The 23,638-nt window shown below is 59.5% G+C and overlaps 2 protein-coding genes across 6 annotated transcripts in view; one reads left to right on the forward strand and one right to left on the reverse strand.

Moving 5' to 3' along the window:
• The first annotated feature begins 886 nt into the window (after positions 1–886).
• Positions 887–21,386, forward strand: TRMU (tRNA mitochondrial 2-thiouridylase). Of its 4 annotated transcripts, none has more exons than XM_047865872.1 (11): positions 887–1,008; positions 3,913–4,078; positions 6,199–6,305; positions 8,103–8,225; positions 11,970–12,142; positions 13,667–13,720; positions 13,805–13,871; positions 15,161–15,261; positions 16,493–16,637; positions 16,991–17,073; positions 17,585–21,386. In XM_047865872.1, the coding sequence occupies exons 1-11, from the start codon at positions 927–929 to the stop codon at positions 17,747–17,749; spliced, it is 1,266 nt and encodes a 421-aa protein (XP_047721828.1). In that variant the 5' UTR covers positions 887–926; the 3' UTR covers positions 17,750–21,386. The 4 variants fall into 4 exon arrangements, with proteins under 4 accessions (XP_047721828.1, XP_047721829.1, XP_047721830.1 ...); XM_047865875.1 differs by lacking the exon at positions 887–1,008 and adding an exon at positions 5,975–6,095 and having other exon boundaries at positions 3,989–4,078; positions 12,029–12,142; XM_047865873.1 differs by lacking the exon at positions 15,161–15,261 and having other exon boundaries at positions 17,585–17,750.
• The window catches only part of CELSR1 (cadherin EGF LAG seven-pass G-type receptor 1), a 138,528-nt gene continuing 136,252 nt past the window's right edge, over positions 21,363–23,638 (reverse strand). The window contains exon 35 of one of the 2 annotated variants that reach the window (XM_047865869.1): positions 21,363–21,934. In XM_047865869.1, coding sequence (XP_047721825.1) covers positions 21,874–21,934 — 61 coding nt within the window. In that variant the 3' untranslated portion in view covers positions 21,363–21,873. Of the gene's footprint in view, positions 23,279–23,638 lie in introns of both variants that reach the window. The other variant, XM_047865870.1, reaches the window with a different exon arrangement.

Below are 23,638 nucleotides of genomic sequence, written 5' to 3' on the forward strand. Positions count from 1 at the left end.
CTATGTTGGTGGACTGCAGTATTTCAAAATGAAAAAGAACCAAACGGAACATCTATTATATGTACGTGGCGTATTGCAAAAGTAAAAACCGGTTAGAGAAGCATTCTTTGTGGTTCTATGTGTCGGTTGGTGTGACCTCACCTCTTCGCTCTCACAGGCTCTCCGCCCGCCCTGCTCCGTTCAGGTTTCCAATCCGGTCCTCTTCCTTTGCCTTCACCACACCCTCACCCCTCTGCCTTCCCACTGTCTTCCTTTAGGCCCAGCGAATGTCTCCGGGTTCTCCTGTTTCTGTCCTCCAGAAATGTGCCCGCCACCGGTCCTCTGCCCGGCTGCCCCACGCGTGCGCTCCCGTGCGCACTCGTTCAGAACAGCCGATTCTCCCCAGGCACCTGACTCGGACCAGGCAGGTCACCCCCTCCTCCGGGAAGAGAAACATCAAGTCCTCCACGGTCTTTCTCATCCCCCCACAGCCATTCGCGCAGCAAGGGCTAGATTCTACCTGCAAGTACATCTCTTCCCCAGGTGGCTGTCACGCCTCCTAACCAGGCTCCCAGCTCGTCCTCTGCGCAGGGCACCCAGGAGAATCTTCCTGAATTTAGATGAGATCACTTGCCCTCTCCTAGAAACCAGCTCCTCCCCTCCCCCCGTCTCCTCGCCCGCCTCCAGCCCGTCCGCTGGTGCACCCGGAAGTAGACGCTAGCCCCGCCCCGGAGCAGCTCACGCAGCCGCGGCAGCGAGCCCGAGCTAGGGTGCGCGCGCAGGGGGCGTGGGCGGGGCCTCAGGAGCGGAAGCCCGGGCAAAGGGCGGAACGTCGCGCGCGGACACACGTTTCCGCCCGGGCCGCGTCTGCGACGCCGCGGCGGGGGCGGGGCTTCCGGCGCGGCGCGGAAGCGGCGACTGCTGTTGGGGAGGTTGGCGGCGTGCGGATGCAGGTGGCGCGGCACGTCGTGTGCGCCCTGTCCGGCGGGGTGGACAGCGCCGTGGCCGCCCTGCTGCTGAGGCGGAGAGGTGAGCGACCCCTCCTCGGAGACGCCGGCTCCCGGCCCCTCACCCTCCACGGGGTGCCCGGTTACCGACCCAGTGGTAGGGATCCTGACCCTGGGGGCCGCGCTTCTCCCCGGCTCCGGAGCCCTCTGCCTGGAGTGACGGCGGCGGGGACGGCGCTGACCCTGGGAGGCCGCGGGCGGCCCTGAGCGAGCTGACCCCCGCGGCCCAGGGGCCGCGCCGGACAGGCCCTTGCCCTCGAGGTGCCAACGCGGTCCTCAGCGCGTGTGCCGAGATGTCAGCGGATCGTCGGTGCTCGCCGTGCATCGCGCGACAGATTTCCGCCAGGGTGCTGGCGTTGCTTGCTGGCGTCTAGAGAGTGCCCGGGGTCGGGAGTCGAGATGAGCTGAATTCCCCATCTGTGTGGTCCTTCTTGTTGTGAGACCTCATCCACTTGGCGACATTCGTGCACTCTCTGCTGTGAGCCCTTTCATTCTGGGCACTTGGAATGCAGGGATGAATGAGGGGTTCCTGACTTCAGGCACGTTAGTTAAGCTCCCCTTTTCTATGAAATGGAGCTAACCCTACCTCACTGGCTTAGTGGAAGCATTTAACAAATACAGAAGCTTTACCCCAGTGCCCAGCACATGTCAGACATTGAGAAAACAGCAGTGGTTATTAGCACACACTAATAACTGTAGGTTTTGTGAAAGTCATAGTTGAAGGTGTTAAATAGAAACATCTCTAACTTGAGAATGGGAAAATCAAAGCATCATAGAGGGTGATGGTGTTTGAGGCAAGGCTTGAAGAAGGAAGACTAGGGTTTCACTAAGCAGAGAATTGGGGGCCTGCAGTGTGGAGGTAAGTGCTTCTGGCAGAGTCCACAGCTGGGGCAAAAGGTCAGAGGTGTGGCAGTGTTGGCCAGAGGGAGGTGGAGGGAGAGGAGGGTAGAGAAGCAGGTAGCGCCCTGGTTAAGATGTTATTTTAGGCACTTTAGGTTGGGCAGACTTGCAGAGCCCTGGAAGGTCCCTGATGACGTGTGTGACATGTTTTGAGTGACGTGGGCAGGCCAGATACACAGTTTTACTCTTCAGGAAGGTCATTCCCCACCCCCCACCCCGACCCCCCCCGCCAGGATCCAGACTGTTCCACTTCATATGGCAGCCTTTCCTGGGGTTTCCTTCTCAGTGCCGGAAGCTGATGGACTCAGCAAAGGAAGAGCTCAGTCCTCTCCTTGGCATCAAGGGCTCTCCTGGTCTTGTTGGAGGTGCACTTGCTGTCATGTGCCCTCTGGAAAGTTCAGGATGGGTGAAGCGCTAAGGTCCCGTCCTAGAGTGCCTGAACCTGGTGCCCCTGTAAGCGGGTTCCGTCTCCAAGGGAAGAATGAGCAGGCAGATGAGGTTAGAGATGAGTGGAGTTCTAGAGTGACATTCGTGCACCCTCTGCTGTGAGCCTTTCCTTTTTGGGCACTTGGAATGCAGGTGTGAATGGGATGCGTGGAGCTCTCTCCATTCCACAAGCCCTTTTTTGGCTCTGGTTCTGTAATGGGCACTGCTGGGCACTGGGACAGGCTGGACGAAATGTAGTCCCTGCCCTTTGAAGAGCTCCATGCTTCAGTGATTTGCAGAAGGGGGCTGACTGGAGCACACCCAACAGAGCCCAGTGTGGTATGAGCTATAAGAGAAGGGAGTCGGGCGCCTGGGTGGCTCAGTCAGTTGCGTGTCCAATTTCAGCTCAGGTCATGATCTCACGGTTCGCATATTCAGCTCCCGCATCAGGCTCTGTGCTGACAGCTCACAACTCAGAGCCTGGAGCCTGCTTTGGATTCTGTGTGTGTGTGTGTGTGTGTGTGTGTGTGTGTGTCTCTCTCTCTCTCTCTCTCTCTTTCTTTCTTTCTCTCTGTCTTTGCCCCTCACCTACTTGTGCTCTCCCTCTCTCTCAAAAGTAAATATTAAAAAAAAGAGAGAGAGAGAGAGAGAAGGGAGTCAGGTGCTCTGGGAAGCAGAGTGGGGAGGGCCAGATTAACCGGATTAACCAGCTGGGTGGGGGTGGTCTTGCAAATTTGTAGGTTAGTTTTGGCAAAGCTTTGTCATCCAGTCTCTGTTCTTTGTAGTCATGTGTTCTGGCTTTTGTTACATTGAGCCTACCCGTGTAGAAAGAAACATTTCTCCTGCAAGGCAGGCACCTGGGTAGTTCACCTAAGCTGGTCTTTCCAGCATTTGGTTGGGTACTTTGTTACAACAGAAAAGGAAAAACTGGGTCATAAAAGATAAAGTTAGTATAGCATTATTATCGAATAGCCTAGGGGCGCCTGGGTGGCTCAGTGGGTTAAGCGTCCAACTTTGGCTTGGGTCCTGATCTCGTGGTTTGTGGGTTCGAGCCCTGCCCTGCGTCCGGCTGTGCTGACAGCTCAGAGCCTGGAGCCTGCTTCGGATTCTGTCCCTCCCTCTCTGCCCCAGCCCACTCGCATTCTGTCTCTGTCTCTCAAAAATAAACAAACATTAAAAAAAAAAAGTTGAGTTCCTGCTCTCTGATTCATGACTCATTTGACGAGCCTCTCCCGCATGCTGGGCGTGCATCGCGCTGATGCGGGGGAGAGGGGGGGACACAAAGATGCAAATATACCATCTTGCTTGCCTGGGGGTAAACGCTGGGCAACAGTTGCAGTCCAGCCATGCACTGTGATGTCAGAGGCCTTTACAGAGTGCTGTGGGAGCATCTCAGCCAGCCGGCAAGTCAGGTGTCTTGGGCTAAGACATGAGTCACTTTGAGGGCCTTGTAGCAAAGCAGACATCTCTGGGCGAACCAGCAGATGGTGGTGTGGTGTGGGACGGGGGCCCGCCGGGGAGCTGCTCGGAGCTCAGAAGCCGCTGCCTTTTCACCCAGGGTTGATTATGGACTCCGATCTGTGCCTCCTCCCTTCCCCAGGTTACCAGGTGACGGGGGTGTTCATGAAGAACTGGGACTCGCTAGATGAACACGGGGTTTGCACTGCCGACAGAGACTGTGAAGATGCTTACAGAGTTTGCCAGATCCTAGACATCCCGTTCCATCAAGTGTCCTACGTGAAGGAGTATTGGAATGACGTGTTCAGGTGAGTGCGGTTCAGAGGCGCGGGAGGCTTCCTCGCGTGCCGTGCCGCCCTTCCCAGGGAAGCCGCGCCATAGGTGGCCAGACTGGAGACACGCGGGCAGTGCCGTTTGCATTGGTGGCAGAGGCCACGCGTGGGAGGCCTCAGCCGCCCTGGGAGCTCTCGTCAGAGGCCATGCCTGGGTCCCGGAGCAGTCTGGCTCTTATCACGCCACCTGCCAGAAGTCTCTTTAACGCCTTCGTGAACCTTGAGTCATTTCTGCTGCTGACGTAGGGGAAGGTAGCTAAGGCCGGGGTCTTGCCTGACAGGTGCCACACGGTGGTTCCCGTGCGCGTCAGGGATCGGGGGCTTCTGGGAAAAAGAATTAGGTGATCCACTCTGCCTCTTGAAAACACGAAACACACACACACACACACACACACACACACAGACTTTAAAAATCTAACACAGGGGTGCTTGGCTGGCTCGGTCAGAAGAGCGTGCGACTTTTCATCTCGGGGTCGTGAGTTTGAGCCCCACGTTGGGTGTAGAGCTTACTTAAATAAATAAAACTTAAAAAAAAAAGATCTAATAACAATCCCAACAATGATTTTTAGGTGCTTGCTCTGTCCTGGGCTCAGTGCCGCCTCTGGGGACATAAAGATAGCACTCTCTGGCTCAGAGGCTTCTGAATTCTGTCCGAGGCCCACTTGGCCTTCAGGGGTCTCCTGCCGTCTCCCTCGCGGGGTGCAGGCAGGGCTTCTCCCCTCCCCCTGTACAGGCTCCACTCTGGTTCTTGCTGATGCCGCTGACCTGTCTTCCGTTACACCGCTTGGGGAATGGTTCCCATGGCTTTCATAAACCAGCGTAAACGCGTAACCCCTTTAACATTCACTCGATACTTGTTACGTAGAGAATGTTCTGGGGGCTGTGGATGTAAGAGAGTAAAGCATGGATTCCACCTTAACTAGTTTACGGTTTAATAAAACGCTTGACCACTTCGGGGGCACCCAGGTGGCTCCGTCGGTTAAGCGTCTGACTCTTGATCTCAGCTCAGGTCATGATCTCATGGTTTGTGGGTTCGAGCCCCACGTTGGGCTCTGTGCCGACAGCGCAGCGTCTGCTTGGGATTCTCTCCTCCTCTCTCTGCGTCTCCTCTGCTCGTGCATGCTGTCTCTCTCTCTCTCTCTCTCTCTCTCTCTCAAAATAAACCAACATTAAAAAGGAAAACCCTCGACTTTCTAGCAATTAAAACAATAGAAGTACGGAGCAACACAAGTTTTAGCCGTTCCGAGCGGAGTAACAGGCGGGAGGAACACGGCTCGGCCTCGCCTGCCGAGGTTGGAGATGCGCGTGTGACTGGGACCTTGTGCAGGTTCTTAGTTTGTCTTCATAACGTGACCCTCGCGGTCAGCGTTGTTGTCTGTAACCGTCGTGGGTCAGTGAGGAGCGACACGGTCCCACCTGCCCACCGTACAACCTGTCGCGTGAGTACACACGGACGTGGTCCTCCCGAAGTGACTGCTCTAAGACACGAAGCTCTTGCCGAACCGTCTTTGTGTCCGGGCAGCCGGACGGTTAGAACAGGAGTCCAGCTGGGCTGCCGCTGCCCTGGCGGCCCCCAGGGCCCCTCGGGAGCGTGTCAGCCACGTGGGAGAGGTCCTTGCTGGCACGTTTGCCCAGGGCCCTGGGTCGCCAGGCCGCTAGTGGAATAGCTAGTAGAGCCCCGGTTGTCGCTCTGGATGAGGTCGTTCCCACGCTGTCTGCGGCACGTTCTTCACTCGAGCTGCCTTTTGTGGGCGAAGTCGGGAGGCTGGAGTTGGGTCAGTCCCCCTCCCCTCCCCCGCGCCCCGTGAGCCTCTGGGGAGACAGAACGGCCGCTGAGCCGTAGTGGCCGGTGATACCTGACTTTCTGTCCAGGTTTATTCACTGTCATAGATTCAGACGGGAAGTGCCCCCGGCTTTAAAGGAATATTTGATGAAAATACTGGAAACGGCCGTATACCGAAGCTCTCCTGTTTTACGGAAAATTATGGTTTTGGTAAGAGAAGGAGAAACCAAGTTCAGCAAGTGACTTAACAGATGTATTTTTTTTTTGAGGAATGTTTCGCACTCAGAAACAAAAGTCTTTTTTTCTATTCCAGTGATTTTTTAAGTGAATACGAGAAAGGAAGGACTCCCAATCCTGACATAGTTTGCAACAAGCATATCAAATTCAGCTGTTTTTTCCATTATGCTGTGGATAATCTCGGTAAGTAATTTCATTATTTCCATTTAATCTTTTTAAAGTCACAAGGTTTTCAGAGATAGTCAGCAGCCAAATCCTCGTGAACAGTTTCGACTTCCAGAAGGAAAGGAAGCGGTGAAAACAGTAATATTCTATCTCACCGAGTAAGAAAGAACTTTCTGGCAATATGCAAATGACAGGGTCGCACGGTAGAGAGCGCGCGTCTTCACCGTGGACCGCGTGGGTGCGAGGACTGTGCTGTTGGTTCAGGAGCCACGAACTTGAGAACATCCTGCGGAAACACAGGGTCACTGGCTGAGAGCTGAGGTCCAGTTCTGCTCAGAACAGCACCGGTTCCAGGCGTGCTTATAGTTAGCAGAAGTTTCCTGAGCCTGAGTTAGAGCTCAGCAAAGTCGGCGTTTGGTTTCTTGCTAGTCCTCCTCTTTGCTAGTCCTGCTGAGACGTTCTCAGCAGGCTTTCTTCATGGCTTTCTGCTCTGCCTTGAGAACAGGTCTGGGTCTGTACCTGATTCTGGATTCTGGGTCTCTGTTTCTCTGGATTTGAAGCCAGGTTTTGGTGGTCTGTTGTAAAAGCCCATCGAGGGGCGCCTGGGTGGCTCAGTCAGTTAAGCGTCTGACTCTTAATTTCTGCTCAGGTCATGATCCTGGAGTCACGGGATCAAGCCCCACATCCGGCTCCGTGCTGAGTCTGAGCCGTTTTGGGACACTGTCTCTCTCTCTGTCCCCCTCTGCCCCTGCCCTGCATGCACACACACGCACCCTCTCGAAAACAACCCATCGTGGCCCTGCCAGCTGTAGACGGCTGGCCTGCAGATCTTGTCTACTCTGGTAGTTCTCCTTGCTCGTGTCCGTGTGCCCGTTGGGGCGCCCCTCTTCCTTCGTGTGAACTGCCCTGATGCCCACTTGCTTGCTCGGACCGTCTGCGTGTCTGCTGCTGTGACGCCCACCGTCCTGTTCCTGTGTCCTGCTGTTGCCGGAGCTCCCACTTCTGGCCCCTCGGTTCGTTCTGTCCCGGGCGGCTCACCCTGCCGTGCGTGGCCACGCGCCAGGACGTGTTATCGTGACTGTCCTGTGCCGGCTGTCCAGTAGTGTCACCAGACTGCTGGCCTCTCTGTCCCATCAGCACTGCCGTGGCGACGTAGGTGGGCCCAGAGCAGGCTCGCGGATCGAGCGTACGAGCGACCGCAGCCGAGGGGGTGGCAGAACGTGGGTTCACAGACCACGATGACGCCTGCGAAACGGACTCCAAAAGTCCGGATGACTTTGAACGGCTAACGTCAGAACTGAATGTGAGGAGAGAGAAATGCAGGCTCGACGGCCTGTTCTCGGACGCGATCGGGCGCAGGTCTGGGGTCCCAGGCGCCTGGAGCGGCCCACGAGCCTACGGTCTGGCGTCTGCCGTGCCCTGCCCCGGTGGGCCGCGTCTGGGGGGCTGACATTTAGCCCCAGTATGTTCCGGGGGGGGTGTGACCGGTCCCTGGATTGTGTGTTGACTTTGGTTTTGAGCGTGTGAGGAGACCGGGCATCTGGTGGGCCGTGCGATCACTGTGGGGTCTTAAAGGTTCTTCACAGGTTCCTAAAGCTGCACTGGAACCTTGTAGCAAGATTGTATCGGTTTAAATGAAGAGTTAAAGGTGAGCCTCCCTCCCCTGGACCGACCCCGTGTGGAGGCGGCCCTCTGCAGACCATCCAGTACGAGGCTCGGCGTCCGCGTGCTTCGTTGAGCTCCCCAGGCCCCAGGAGGCCACGGCCGGCCATTGCGCGTCTGAAGTTTGATCTTGTGTTTTTAAAAACCTCACAGGAGCAGACGCGGTCGCCACAGGTCACTATGCCAGAACCTCACTGGAAGATGAAGAAGTCTTTCAGCAGAAGCACATTAAGAGGCCAGAAGGGCTTTTCAGAAATCGATTTGAAGTTAGAAATGGTAAGTTAAAGCGCCCAGGTCAGACCTTAAGTATTTGTGCACAGAGGAAAATGTTTCGGAGAGTAGCAACGGGTCGCTCTCTGAGCAGGCCCTCCAGGTCTCTGTGTTCCAGACTAGCTTGCTTGTTTTGAAAAAGTACAGTTACCAAGAGGGCTGTCTGCCCTCAGAGCCCGGGATTAGGCAGCGGGAGTCCCGGTCGGGCGCCTGGGCACCGACTGGCTGGAACCTGAATCTGGTTTGCAGCCCAGTTCTGTACGCTGGGTGCTAGTGATTTGAGGGTTCCCGTGATATTTGAGCAGATGCTTGATAGCTGAAGTGCTCACAGGCCTCGTTACTTACCATCAAGTTCTCGAGGGCTCGAGACTTAGGAGTGTGGATCCAGTGTGACCCAGGTGCTGGGGCCTGATGCTCAGGCCGGTGGAAAATCCGTTTACAGAGATTACGTATGCAGATGAGTTTATCTGCGTTAGAGGGAGCACAGTTTCACCTTTCTAGAAAAATGCCCAACTGCTGGCTTGTCCTGGCATACATCTCTTTGTAGAAAAGAGGAATTCACGTCACCATGAAGTGAGAGACAAAATGGGCCCAGAGCCATATGTGAGTGAGAAGTTTCCACTGCTGTGGGAGCGCTGAAGGGTTGGCACTGTGCACGTGCGCCCTGCTGACCTGCACCTTCCCCTGTCCCCCAAGCCCAGGCTGTTACAGGCACACGTTCCATTGGCTCCTCTTAGAGTGGAGGTGGATAGTCTTGTCCCGTCTCACAGATGAGGAAACTGAGGCTTGGATGAAGTCATTTGGCCAGGGTGCCTCTGGTGGTAATGTGATAGGGTCCCCTCCCTAAGGAAAGAAAAAAAAAAACCCCAAGGCAAGCTGGCCACACACGTACGTGACCGCATCGTCCCTCAGGACCTTGTAACGTGAGATCACTTAATCAGACTGCATGTTTGTGTGTTACCCTATACGGGAGACAAAGAAGTCAAAAACACACAAAAAACTACGCCACGTGGAGTTCGGGGCTCCGTTTTTTGGGTACGAACCCAACTGAGCGGCGCTGGCAGGAATAAAGCTGCTTCCTGGAAAGAAGAGCCTCGGGGTCGCGACTCTGTGTGAGAATCCCGCCGCATTACACCTGGATCCCAGCCCGGTTCGGCCCGGCTCCACAGCTTACGCTCGTCCTGCTGTGCCAGGCCCCAGTTGGGCTCTGTCCTCCGTGTCTCTGGGCCTGGTCGGAAGGCCACGGCCATCGTGCTGCAGGGGCCCCCAGGGTGCTGGCTGTTGCCCGGCAGCCCTTCTTCCTCCACGGCACAGGGCGCTCAGATCGCCTTCCTGGCCTGCGCAGGCCCAGCACATACTGCTGTCTGCCGGGTGCTGGGCCTTTGGCCTCAGGTACAGACGTGGGGGAGAGGACAGGCGTCTTCTGCCTCCCTCCCAGCCGCTCCCCGCCACTCTTCCGGAAGCCGCTCCACCCTGGGAAGAGCGCAGACCCCACCACTCGGGTTTGCCACAGCAGGAACCACTGAGTAAATACGGACTGAAGGGTCCTGAGTAGATGAAGGGTTTATTTCCACGTGGAACAGGCATGCTCACTTGTCTCCTAGAACACGGTTTGCCTTCCAGAGCCGTCTGGACCTTTCTGCTAGGCCACAGGCACTCTGAAACTTGTGATTGCGTTGACCTCTGTTTTGTTGAGTAATTTTAACGTGTGGTAGTCTTAATAACGTGACCGTGTCTTTGTTTTCATGTGTTTTTTAGGCACACTAGAGCTTTTTATTGAATTCTTACTTAGTTGCCCCAGAGACCTGGAATAGAGCCTCCTGGCCTGGGCCCGGGCCCTGGGGAGAGCGCGCGCGGGGTCGGGTGGCCCCCAGAGCCACGCTCCTGGGCCCTGGCCTTGTGTCTGGTTACCTCACCTGTGCAAAGTGGGGGCGCCGTTGGCCGGCCACGGGCGTGAGGTTCAGGGTTGTGCGCAGGTTCCTGGCACGAGCATATCTCCCAGATGTTCCTGTCCGTGCTTTAACGGTTGTCAACTTGTTTTTTTTAAATCATAGGTTTTGAGGGGTGCCTGGGTGGCTCAGTCGGTTGAGCATCCGACTTCAGGTCAGGTCATGATCTCACAGTTTGTGAGTTCGAGCCCCGCATCAGGCTCTGTGCTGATAGCTCGGAGCCTGGAGCCTGCTTTGGATTCCGTGTCTCCCTCTCTCTCTGCCCCTCCCCCACTCATGCTCCGTCTCTCTCTTTCAAAAATAAATAAAACATTAAAAAAAATTTTTTTTAAATCATTAGGTTTTGAGTTCGTTTTAAAAAACTCCAAACTGTGAGGAAATGCCATTTGCTTCCAAGGTCCTGGGGTTTTTATGTGGACGCTGTTTGGCTGGGTTTTGTTTTGAAACAACAAGGAGTGTTAGGCAAACGAGCGTGCCTACCGATGGCTGGGTGGCCGAACTCTGTTTTTCATTTTCAACTGATTCTGTTGCTTTGTGCCTAGAAAACTAGGGAATAGCACCCACCTGCACCTGCACCGTTGCGTTGAACCCCTCCGGTGATCCCAGCCTCGGTTTCCTCGTCTGTAGAATGGGGAGAGTCCAACTTTCCACGGCAAAAGTGAGAATCAGGGTTGAGGTCACGGGTGAACATGAGCTGCACAGAGCCCGTGTTCCACACGTGGCTGTGCCAGGCTGACCGGCACACGTGTGTTTGGGCCCGTCGCACACGGTAGCGTGCCCTCGGGGTGACGGGCGGCGGCCTCTCGGCACCGTGTACCGGTAGCCTGCGTGGCTTTTCCCGTCGGTCCCTGAACCTCGGAGCGGGAGCTTGACGGTCCCAGTCGTGGAAGTGCCGCCACGTGCCGGGCCGGGTCGATGGGGCCCAGTGCTGGAGCTGGGCCGCCTCCGATGCGGGGTCCCAGGGCCACGGTCAGTCACACCTGTGCACCGTTGCCTGAGAGCCAGAGACGGTTTTCTCTCTAGTGGGGGCACCGGAGCGCCGCACAGACGCCTGCGTGACTCTCAGCAGGAAGCGTTGAGCTGAGGGAAGGGGAGGAGTTCGAGGCACTCTTGCCGGTCTGGGGCCTGGGGCCTGGGGCCTGGGGGCAGCCGGGGCGCGGCACTGTGGCGGTGTGGGGAACCGCACAGCTGACCCCACGTTGGGGGGTGCCCGGGGGTCCTGTCACCCACTCACCTCCCACGTGGCTGCGTGTTTTAGACAGTTCACCTTAGCACTTCAGAATGGTTTCACGTGGCGTTTAAAATACTGTCATCTAATGTGTGAACTGGAATAAATTTCCTTATCGCATAAAATCCGCCTTCCCTGTATCTTTTTTTTTTTTTTTTTAATGTTTATTTTTGAGAGAGACTGAGCGCGCGAGCACGAGCAGGGGAGGGGCAGAGAGAGAGGGAGACACAGAATCCGAAGCAGCTCCGGGCTCAGCACAAAACCTGACGTGGGCTCGAACTCAGGAGCCATGAGATCATGACCCGAGCCGAAGTCGGACGCCTAACCGACTGAGCCACCCGGGCGCCCCTCCCCTGTATCGTTTTTAATGGTAGATGAATTAGGGAGAGTTTTTCTCCCCTTACCCATGGTGATCGTCTGCTGTGTTTTTTTTCTTTCTAGTAGTCTGCTTGTGAGTATTGATTTTTGCTTCTGACAGGCCAGGGGGAGTCCAAGTAGAGGGAAAGACGTTACTCAGAGCAAAGTGCCATCATTTTTATTTCTGCAACTTGTTTTGTTCTTTACTCTCGGCAGCGGTAAAGCTTCTGCAAGCAGCTGACAGCTTTAAAGACCAGACCTTCTTTCTCAGCCAGGTTTCCCAAGATGCCCTGAGGAGAACCCTCTTCCCTCTGGGGGGATTAACGAAAGATTTTGTCAAGAAAATAGCTGCAGAGAATAGACTTCATCATGTGCTTCAGAAGAAAGAGGTAGGGTCGAGGGCGCTGTGCTCGCGTCACCCTCTCCGCGGTCTGGGGAGAAGCAGGGCCCTGTGGTCACCGCCCCGTGTCCTCCCCAGGCTCTAACGTCAGGAGAGAGCGGGGTCGCACACTCTGGGAGGCCCTGTGCACATTCAGAAGGCCACTGAGACGGGACTTCTCCCCCCCCCCCGCCCCCGATCCCTCTGCGGCCCCACTCCGGGGTGGGCAGCTTTTCACAGCAGCCGTGGTGGCTCAGTGGGTGCTCTTGGCCCAGCCTGCCGGGCGAGGGCGGCACAGTGAGGACCAGGCCCCGAGACGCCCCGGGCCAGAGCTCCGGCGCTGCCCGCACTCGTCCAGCCCCTCAGTCGAGGGTGCTGTGCTCCAGGCCTATGAGGGTGGGTGAGGAGCACACGGTGTCTTCACGAAACAAGCCACCGTAAAATTAGACAACATCTGTGTAGGACATTAGAGGATCCTGTGAAGAGAATTCCTCACACCAGGGGGCTCTAACTAGATCGGGCTTGACCCCAACCCGAGGACGGGCTCCTAGGAGTTAACGTTTACCTAAGACCTCGTGATGAATAGGATTTAGTGTCACAGAGAGGGTGGTGGGGGGAGACAGTCCCAGTAGTGCAAAGAGCATGTGCAAAGGCCCTGAGGCAAGAAAGAGCCCATGCATTGGAGTGAAGGTGAGGGCAGCGTGGTGGAGGTTCAGTGCTAGGGGATGGTCCCGCAGGCTCGGTGCGCTCGGTCTGACTGGGTGACGTGCAGGGTTGGGCACGAGCATGACTGTCCCTTCCCGGGACCACATCCTTTGACACGTCCCGCCACCCATCATCTCTGTTCCTCTGTTTACCTGTTCAGTTTCTGGGTGTGGCTCTGTGGTGGGAGCTGGGGGAGGGGGCGCCACACTGCAGAGACGCACCGTAGAGAACAGGCCAGAAAGCCGTGACGGGACAGGAGCCGCGTGGAGCGCGTTCCAGCGTGTCTTCTGTGCTGGAGTAGGCCTCTCTGAGGGAGTCCTCTCTTCCACGGACTCTGCTGTGATGCTTCAGCTTCTGGCCCACCCCCTCTACTTCCGGGTCCTGCTCTGGCCCCCGTGTCCCCCATGGCTCCCGGACGGTGGTCTGACGGCCCGCACGACTGTCCTGTCATTTTCTCTCCTGGGGCAGCTGGGCTGACGTCTGCCGCGCAGGGGCCAATCCTGCCAGGGGTGGGCGTGATGGCGGCCTCGCTGAGCTCATAAGATCCAGGGTCGGGGGTCCATTATTTAAGACCCGGCTAAGAGGAGAGGCTAAGAGGTTCTGCGGGCCCCTCAGGTCTGTTTGTGGGTGTGACTGGTGTCCGTGGGTGCTGGCCGAGGAAAGCCAGGCCCGGAGCCCGGAGGTGTGCCGAGGCTCAGGGCAGGCGGTGGGGCCCGGCGAGGCCCAGGTGCCCGTCTCTCGTTCTCCCGGCCTGGCTGGTCCTCGTGTCCTCGTGCGGACGCCGGCTGCCTGTTCGTTCGCCTCACGCACGGCCCTCCTTTCGTTTCAGAGCATGGGCATCTGCTTCGTCGGTAAAAGAAATTTTGAAAATTTCATCCTTCAGGTGAGTGTTCTTTGACGCGTGAGTGTGGACCCGCGTTTCTGCTCTGGACTTGGATCCGTTAGTAAGGAAGTGCTTGTTTTGCAGTATCTGCAGCCTCGGCCTGGTAAATTTATTTCCATAGAAGACAATAGAGTTCTGGGAACACATAAAGGTGAGACACAGCCTCGGGCTGCCCTGTTGTAAACTCCCCGAGTCGTGGGGCGGGCTTCCGCTGTGGGAAATTGAGGCGAGAAGCCTGTAATTCCTTCCACATCTGCCCGTGAGTCTGAGAAGCCTGTGGGTGGGGGTCGCGGGTGAGCGAGGGAGTGTGGTGGCGGCTGTGGCCGGGAGACGTTGCGGCTCAGAGAGGGGTGCCATCCGAGTCAGAAAGACTTCGCTCTCCGGTTAGGTGTTCTGTCCCTGCACGTGGAATTATCTGTATGAAAGGAAAACATTCCACCCTCGTGAAAGAAGTGTGATCGACTGATTCCAGAGTAGGAGCTTCCAGATCTAGAACAAGGAAGAGGTGGGATCAGAGGGTGTCCGCATAAGGCAGCGGTGTTGCACTTGGGGTGCTGCTTGCTCATGCGCAGGCGTTTTCAGGGGGGCACCGTGAGCTTGCACAGAGTGGGTGTGGGGAGGCTGCGACCGACTAATCAGGCGCCAGCATTCACAGCCCAGGGGGAGGGGGGAACAGATGTTGGGTTGGTGAGTGGTGGGTCTGTGCCCTGGAGCCAGAAAAGCCCTCGGGCCCTGGATGGCCAGGTAGGTCTTGACCCAGAGCGTGCCTGACCTGGTGGGGGGCAAGGGCTGGTGCTCAGACGTGGCCAGTCTCACAGGTGGTTCTTTGGAATCCACCGCCCCAGTTTGGGTAGATGGCTTCACTTTCCTGTCGGGGGTGGGCTTTTACGTCCCCAAGCGGAGACAGGTGGAGGTGACAGCCTTGCTGGGGACAGAACTGCAGGGTGCTGCCTGCCCGTCTCCAGCACGGTGGCCCGGGGCACTGTGATCCCCTCAGGAGGGAGGGAGGGGGTGGCGGCTTGGCCATCTGGTCTTGTGATGTTTTTCCGTGGGGATGGGGGAGTGCACAGAGCAGTCGGGGGCGGCCCGGATGCCACAGCCCCCGTGCGGTTCGTACATCAGAGGGGCTGGTGGACGCTCGGCAGGAAGGGGTCGTGGGCCCGGAGGACGCCCAGTCCACCTTCTAAAGGAGCTTTCCTGCTGCTCGCGGGTCAGGTGGTCCAGCAGCTGGAATTGGCTCCTTCCCGGGCTGCGAGGTACAGCCTAACCCAGGCGCGGGGCAGGGCCTGGACGGGCTCAGCTGTGTGGTCAGGACTACCCCTCGGCGGTGGTCCGTGGAGCCTCCTGACTGTCCCCCTTCCTCCACCCCTTCCGGTTAGGAGGGGTGTGCTGTTTGGGAGGGGGCTGGTGCCAGTCCCCTGAGAAACTGTATTTCCGTAGGTTGGTTCCTGTATACTTTGGGCCAGAGAGCCAGGATAGGCGGCTTACGCGAGCCCTGGTATGTGGTGGACAAGGACGGCACCAAGGGTGACGTGTTTGTGGTGAGTCGGGCTGGCCTTTTAGGCAGGCGACAGAGGTCTGTGTGTGGCACAGCCCACAGTGTGTGTGAGACCAGGCAGGGCTGCTGAAACCCTACGGAGCGGCAGTGATTGACGGACCACCCTTGCCTTTCCTCTGCGTCCTCCTGGGACCGGCCCAAGGTACCAGGAGTTTGTTTAAGGTACTCCTCAGGCTCTTACCATACACCGGTCACTCTGGCAGTCGTGTCGTTAGCTGCTACGTGTAGATACTGTTTGTTAGGAGAGAGCCCGAAGGTCCACAGAGAGCAGGTAGCTTCAGTGCTTGGGACGGGGCTCGCCCAGGCTCCAGCAAGTCATTGGTCCAAGCGGAGCCAGGACCAGACCGGTTTGTGTGCCACAGCGGGGCCCCGGACCTCCGTGCCCCCCCACCCCCCGTCCCTGGGCTCCAGAGCAGGGCTTCACAAAGGGGGTGCGTTTGCCCTGCACCCCGGGACGTTCGGCAGTGTCCCCTGCTGGATGGAGGCCGGGGCGCTGCTAACATCCTACAGGGTAGCCCCTCCCCCCGACAGTGGCCCTGCTCGGAGAGAGCGGGGTGCCATCTCACATAACCGGGGGACCTTGTCTTAGACACCGGCCGAGAGGCCAGTTGGCTTCGCCCCCTGATTCTGGGTGTCTCCTTCCAGGAAGAGCTGTTAGGCATAGAAGCCGGGGCAGGGGTTGTGGTCGTGTATGAATTAAAGTGGTTTTAGAGTAAAATTTCAGTGGTCTGTTTTGCTTTTAGAAAAACCCGTAGGGTCATCAGCTGACGTTTGTCCCCATGAGGATATCCTTGCCTGGGGGGGGGGGGTGGGGGGGTGGGGACAGGGCCCCAGGGGCAGATGGCCCCAGCACAGCCCCGGGGAGCCTGCCCTGTCCCTTCTCTCCTCAGCCGCTTGGTGTGTGGCGGGCTTCCTGAGGTGACCTTTTTGAAAGACAAGCCAGCGGCCTGGCGGGCCCGTGCGCCAGGCAGGTGGGGGCAGCGAGGCGTGAACTTGGAGGCAGCGTGCTGTGGTCAGCCGCTCGCCGTGTGTGACCGTGACGAGACACTTTCCCTCCTGGGCCTTGGTCTCCTCCCGTGTGGAACGGAGACCGGAAGGCCGTGGGCTGGTCCCGAGTCTCCGTGGCCGACGCCCCAGTTACCAGTAGGCATGCGGTTGGGTGGGCGCCCCCGCCGGGGGCTTCGGTGCCCTGACCTGCACGCTCCGCTCCGCAGGCCCCCCGGACAGACCACCCGGCTCTGTACCGGGACCTGCTGCGGACCAGCCGCGTGCACTGGATCGCAGAGGAGCCGCCCGCCGCCCTGGTCCGCGACAAGATGATGGAGTGCCACTTCCGGTTCCGCCACCAGATGGCGCTAGGTGACTGAGCGGGAGGGTCCCTTCAGACAGGGGAGCCCAATTGAGGGCAGCGGCCGTGAGACCGTGAGACCCGCTGCCCGATGGTCCCCCCCACCGTTAGGTTGGATGACCCCTTCCAAACCCCTGTGCGAGGGCCAGCCCTGGGAGCGGCACCGGGAGGCTCGAGGCCGGCTTAGCCTCCGTCGTCGGTGCCGCGGTCAGGGGCTGCGGCTGTGGCGGCCGGGCCGTAGGTGGTGCGTGCGCCTGTGGGCCCCGGCGGGCGGGGCTCCTTCCTCCCTGGGGGTGCGAGGCCTGGGGCAGACCACGCGTGGAGAGGCCGGTGCCCCCTCTAAGGACCCCTCTCTCGTACACAGTGCCGTGCGTGCTGACCCTCAATCAAGACGGCACCGTGTGGGTGACGGCCGTGAAGGCCGTGCGGGCCCTCGCCCCGGGACAGGTGAGTCGGGCACGCCCAGCCCTGTGCTGTGCTGCAGAGGGAGGGGGGGGAGCCCGGCTGAAGGCAGGACGGGGCCTCACACGACCCCTGGGGGTGCGGGGCCTGGAGCCCCTGGGCGTTAGGACTGGCTCAGCTGAGAGGGCTCGGCCAGTGGGCTTCGTGCTCCGGAAGGACGCGCTGCGCTTCCTCCCCACCAGGGCACCCAGTTCACGGGGTGGGGGCTGACGTGCGGAGCGGGTGTGGGTGCTCAGGTCACCTGGGCAGCGAGGGTGGAAGCCGCGGCCAGCCCCGCGCCCGGCACGCCTCCCCCAGGCACGACAGCAGTGAGGGCTGCTCCTGCTTGGCCACTGGGAGGCCCAGCTGCCCTGTCTTGGTCCGTGGGGGCGGAGACAGAGGAGGGGCAGGCAGAGCGTTGCCCCTCCCCCTCTCCCCCGCCCCCGCACTGGTGGCTGCTTGTGGGCATCTGGCGCCAGGTCCCACTGCTGGTGACACGGGCCTCTTTCCTCTTCAGTTTGCCGTCTTCTACAAAGGGGATGAGTGTCTGGGCAGCGGGAAAATCCTGCGCTTGGGGCCGTCTGCCTACATACTCCAGAAGGGCAAGAGCAAGTCCAGGGTGTCCACCGAGGGCCCCAGCGATGGCCCGGGCAGCGGCCCAGGGTTGGGTCCCACGCTCTGAAGGAGGCGCGGCTGCTGGCAAGCGCCGGGCGCGGACACGGAGGAACAGAGCCTGGGGTGGGGCAGCGAGGGGGAGCTTGGTGGGATGTGCGGCCCCAGTTCCCTCCAGGCTGGCCGAGCTTCCAGAAAGCCGCCAGAGCCAAGGAGAGCCCCGGAGAGGCCAGCCCTGGCTTCTCCAAGTCGGCGCTCTAGCCAGAAAGACTTGCTGGCTAGTGGGTGTGTCCCAAGTGCCCCATTTCTAGAGTGGCTCTTTCATGCTCCCTGGAAAGTTTCCCACCTGCAGGCACGCAGGGGACCTGGCCGAGGAGGCTGCGGGGACAGCAGCAGTCAATAAAACATCTGTCTGGGACACGGATTCTGACGGGGGTCTCCTGGGGGGTGGAAGCCGCAGGTGCAGAGAGGCAGGCGGACAGTTCAGAGGCAGGAGGAGGGTTGGAGGCCTCGCTCCCCGCTCCCACCTCCCCGCTCCCACCGTGCCCTCCCTCCCCTGTGGCGGGGGGGTGGGGGTGGACTTGAGCCAAGCCCCACCTGCACGGGCGCCCTCGGGTGTGTGAGGGCCTGAGGCCCAGAGGCCCCCCTCCCCCTGCAGAATGCTCGGTGCCCTGGCTGCCTCCCAGGGAAGGCCTGAGGGGCCTGCGTCCCAGGGAGGAGGGCTTGGCCGCAGCCAGCGCGTGCCTGTGTGTCTCCGTCCGTCTGGGCTGCTGGCACCGGCCATCTCGGGCGGGGCCGCTCACAAACGACACGTTTGCTCCTCGCGGTTGCAGAGACCGGAAGTCCGAGGTCAGGGTGCCAGCGGGGTCGGCCGAGCCTCCCCTGAAGGTTCACAGCCGACCGCTCGCTGTGTCCTCACGCGGCCAAAGGGTGAGGGGTCTTTCTGGGGCTTCTTACAGGAACACTAACCCCGTTCGCCAGGAATCCACCCTCGTGACCTAAGTGCCTTCCGAAGGCCTCATCTCTTAATACTGTTGCGTTGGGGATTCAGGGTTTCGACATTCCGGTTTTGGCGGGGGCACACTCAACTCAGCCCGTAGCATAGGTGTGCGTGCGTGCGTGCGTGTATTTTGTGGCACAGGCCGGGCCGAGAACTGCTTGGCAAGTGACGATAAAAACTTCAGAGCCAGCTGTGCTGAGTGGGCGACAGACACGCGTTGGCCCCGGGGCATTTTCATCACCGCAGAGTCCTGGAGAGCCCCTCGCCTGCTGCCTGTGCAGTAAGGGCTCCTTTGGGCAACAGCCCCAGGCCTTGGGAGTGGGAAGTATGGAGACGCTCTGCCTCGGGGTGTGGGGGAGTTGTCAGGTGGGTCAGGCAGGAGATCGGCCTTTCCTAGGGACGCCCGGCCGTGTCTGGGCCCCACTGCCTCCAGCTTGCCTGCCCTGAAGGTAGGGCCTGGGCAGGGCAGCACCCCCTCCAGGCTTCCTGGTGCTTTGCCCCAAGGGCTCAGCCCCCTGCTCTGCTAAGGACAGAGAGCCTGGGCTCCCTTCTCTCACTGGCCTCAGACCCAGCACATTCTTGGTGCTTTGAGCTTCTGTGGGGGCCAGAAGTGTGGTTCCCTGTCTTCTATGGACAGAAGGTTCTAGACTAGAGGTAGCATAGCCCTCCAGGCATGGTGCTGCAGAAGCACCCGGGAAGGTTGTCACGTGGCCCCGCCCTTCAGGGCCTGTAGTGGGGACAGGACCAGTCCTGGGTCTGGGTCCCAGGGGTGTGAACCCCCTCCCCCTGAGGCAGATCACGGGCCCCAGAGGACTACCGTGAGAAGTGGGCTTCCTTCTGAACGGGAGGGAGGCCTGGGTGGTTTTGAGCAGAAAATCCCTCTGGTCTCTGAGGTATGGGTGGGAGCGAATAGACCAGGTGGGCTGTGGGCCTGGAGAAGGAGGCAGGCCGTTGGATTTAGGAAGTCAGGCGTAGCAGGTCAGGAGGGGGGGTGGACGACTGAGACCTGCGTCTGGACGGGGTCCCGCTGCCCTCGGTTCTCCGTGTGCGTCAGGACGGCTGTGCTTCAGAGCAGAGGGGCCGCCGTCCCGTGTAGCCGGGAAGGGAGGCCTGGGCCAGGCACCCCGCTCGGCGCCTGCCTCAGCCTTGGTGTGGGGGCTGCAGCCTGCAGGGAGGCCAGCCTCTGGCCTGACCCCATGTCCCTGCCAGCCTGGGCAAAGGGCACGGAGTGCACTGGGCCCTGTGGCTGGCTTAGCGTGACGCAGTGTTGGGGGGCTTTAAGACCAGGCCGCTGAGCGGGGCTGGGAGCGAGGTGCCAGCCCCTTTTCCCAGAGGCAGGACCAGAGTGGTCCCCCCTCGGTGATGGTCGGGGTGCTGGGGCTGTGCCCGGAGTTTTCCCTCCACACCACCTGATGAGGGAAGCGGTGCCGTCCAAAGAGCTGAAACCCCACTGTCCCGCCTCCTCAGACCTGCCCCCGCCTGAGTCTGCCCTCTCCCCACCCTTAGCTCCGGGCCCATCCCCCAGGTTCCCCCCACAGCAGGAGGCTCCCGAGGCTGAAAGAGGGGAGTGGGCCTGCCCCGGGGTGTCTGGGACCCATCCCGTGATCCAGGTAAAGGAGTGCGTCCCGAGAGGTGGGGCTTCGGCCTCGGCCAGAAGGCGGACCACCGCTGGGTGTGCGGTGGCGGGGAGGCCGGAACCGGAACCCCACCCTTGTTCTGCCTGCTCAGGGGACAGCACGGAGCCTGCCTGGGCCCCCGGGTCCCCTGATTCACTGCCCTGCTGGCTGGGCCTCTTGCCCATGAACCCAGCTGTAAGCTGTGGCCGCTCTGAGAAGGCCCCACCGGCCCACCCTGCTCTGTGCAAGGCGACCCTCGGAAATGGCAGGAGGGAGGAAGCGCCCTGGGCACAGGCCGCAGGGAGGCGCTGCCTGTCTCATCAGCCCGGGGCCAGATCTGCAGCCTGCCGGCCGCCGGTGGAAGAAAGTGGGGGACGGGCGCAAACCCGCCGCTGCCGCTCGGGCCACCCAGGCCTCACCTGAGGCGCATGGCAGCCTTCCAGCTGGCAGTGCTTTCCTCCCCCTGCTGGGCCCTGCCCGCCCTCCCTGTGCCCTTGAGGCCACCGGCCCTCTGTGGAAGGCCACTTGGTGTCGCCTCAGAGATTCAGCGGCAGCTGTCGGCCAGGGGGCGCCATCGGGCCAAGCTCCTGAGCTGGGACTCTGGCCCCTCCTACTGCCCTGTCCGCGCACCTGGGGGCCAGCAGGCTCTAGGGCTGTACCCCCCAGGTGACCTTCAGAAGACCCTGGCAGACCAGAGGGGTGGGGGCTGAGAAGTAGGACACGTGTTCCCCCCTGTGCCTCTTTGCCAAGTGGGCACTTCACTGCCAGGCCCTGTCACCCCCACCACGTGCACGGATCCTGAGGGAAAGGCCCCGGGCTGGTGCCTTTGCACACGGTGAGAGCTAGATTTAAAGATGTCAGGAAACCCCAAGTAGGGCCAGCTCGTCCAGAGTTCTGTCAGGAGAATGGACAGAAAGTTCTAGTACAGCCTCCCCCCCCCCCCCCACCCCATTCCCCCATTCCCCCGGCTTGTCCTCGGCTTCCTGTCCAAGGTCCCTTCCACAGCCGCGTCAGGAAGGGGGGCAGGGCAGTGGGGACGGGGGAGATGAGCACGGCAGAAGCACATGTTCAAAAATCTTAATTTATTGCAGACTCTTGTTGCGATTCCAGTGTTCTGAACAATAAATAGACATTTGTTAAAAAAATCTCCAGTGTCTCATCTCTTATAAAGTCTTAAGTCACAAAAATAGGTTTACAGTTTTTCCTGTCTTAATAAAACTTGACCATTGGTTTTTGGTAACAATTCTGATCAAATCAAAAACCACCTGAAAGGGCCCGAGTCGCAGAAGAGGCCGTGATGGTGTGAAGGTGGGTGTTCAGACTCGCGAATGTCAAAACGTCCTTTACGTAGGAGGCGTCTCGTCGGTGGTAAACACTTACTGATGCTATCATTTTCCGTCTTCAAAAGGCCACTCACCTGTTAAGGCGCATCACTCATTCCAGCCTGTGGACCGTGGGGGCTGTTTCCCTCGGGTGTGAAGTGCGTGGCCTTAGACTGGTCTCACGTATGCGGTCCCTGGTGTCGTGAGCAGCGCCCTCCTTTCCGTCAGAATACTGGGCCGTGGAAGTCACCTGATGTTAGCATGTCTTATGGTTTCTCGTATCTGGAAGCAGCTGTGCTAGTAATTTATTTGGGCGCCTGATTCAAAGAACAAAGAAAAGGAATGAAACGTGTCTGAGTGATTCCGGGCCCGGTTCCACAGCCCTTGGGCCGCACTGTGCCAACTGCCCACAGTGGGACGGCCCCAGCCGATCCTCGGTATGAGCTTCCAAAAAACAGCCTGGTAACCATTGACAAGTGTGGCTGCGGCTTTGTCCCTGTGCACAATTGGCCATTTGAAGCAAAATGAAGCAATTGGTCGGACTCGGGGGTGGGGCCCCAGCCCTCCCGCAGATCCTCAGAGTCTAAAAGAGCTGGAGAATTGGCAGGAAGGAACGTGGCCTCCTGGAAGACCTCACACCTCCGTCTGAATCGGGAACGTGTGAACGCCGAGGTCCCACTGGGGACAGGAGCAGCGGAACAGAAGTCCCCACCTGCAGGACCACGTGGCCTGGGAAGGGGGCCAGGGAGGCCTGCAGGGCCCAGAGCGGGCCCCGGTGTGGGCACCGGGGGTGGGGGGCAGCCGTGGGGCACCTGCAGGAGTCCCACCCTGCCTCTGTCTCGGATCCACCACCGTCGAGGCAGCTGGGAGCTGATGGCAAACGTCTCGAAAACAGACGTGTGTGAATTCAGGCAGCTGCGTGTAATGCCCACAGTCCTTGCGTACTGGCCGAAAGCAGCAGCAGGAGCCTCTGTTTAAAGGCGACCTCCCTCCCGACGCACTTCCCGCCTCCGATCGGCTGGGACACCAGCTGCATCGATGCGTGCCGGATTCAAGTACAACCGTACGATCTCCCTTGTGTAAAAAAATAGCGGTCGTTCTGCAGATCTCTCAGTATCAATCCGTACAAATGCAAAATACACACAGGCTTTCGCCTTCTCAGAGTTCCATACAAATATACAGAAGCATCTACACCTTTTCAACGAAGCAAAGTCCTTTGCTTTAAGACGAGGGGTGTCTTTGCAAAGAGCCAGCCAGGCCAGGCAGCTCCTCTCCCTCGAGGCCAGCTCGGGCCCTGCCAGCTCTTGCCTGGGCCCTCTCCTGGCCCACGGGCGCACGGCTTCGGCTCTGGGTCTGGACCAAGCTGTGCCAGCCTCCGGGAGTCCACGCCTCCTTGTGGCTGTGGCCTTTGGCACTTGTCAGGGGTCAGCTGGGCCCTGAGCCCCTGGGGGCAGCCCAGAGCTTTGTGTCCAGACCGTCCGTCACACCAGCCAGGGGGCTGCCGCCACAGGGACCCGCCAGGGCCTGCTTCACTGGAAAGCCCGTGGTCCCTTGGGCTCCAAGGTCCAAGGGTGTCTTGACGCAGCACAGGGGCCTGGACGGAGGCGCTGGGCTCGTGTCCCGCTTTCCTGACGGTTCAGATTGAGGTTTCGTTGCTGCCTCTGTGCGTGGGAAGAAGCCAGCAGGTGGGCCGAGGTCCCACAGGGGGCAGGGAGCAGAAATCCCCAGTCAGGGGACAGGGGATGCCCGGGGGCTCCGAGGAGGGCAAGCTCCTGTGTGGACATAGCTGCACTAGGCAGGAGAGGGGGCTGGTTGAGCCGCCCGGAGGGCCAGGCCCGTCTGAGCGTCCACACAGCCAGCCTCGCCGCGGAGCGTGGGGCGTCAAGGTTAGCAACCGAACTCTTTCTGTTTGAAGAGAGCCGTTCTAGAGGACCTGACTCCCGGTCTTTGCTCCTCCCTTGGGAGTCTGTGGGAGGGAGCAGCTACGGGGAGAGGCCAAGATCCCAGCTCCTTGCCTCTGC

The sequence above is a fragment of the Prionailurus viverrinus genome, chromosome B4 (assembly GCF_022837055.1).
Source record: "Prionailurus viverrinus isolate Anna chromosome B4, UM_Priviv_1.0, whole genome shotgun sequence".
Lineage (NCBI taxonomy): Eukaryota > Metazoa > Chordata > Mammalia > Carnivora > Felidae > Prionailurus > Prionailurus viverrinus.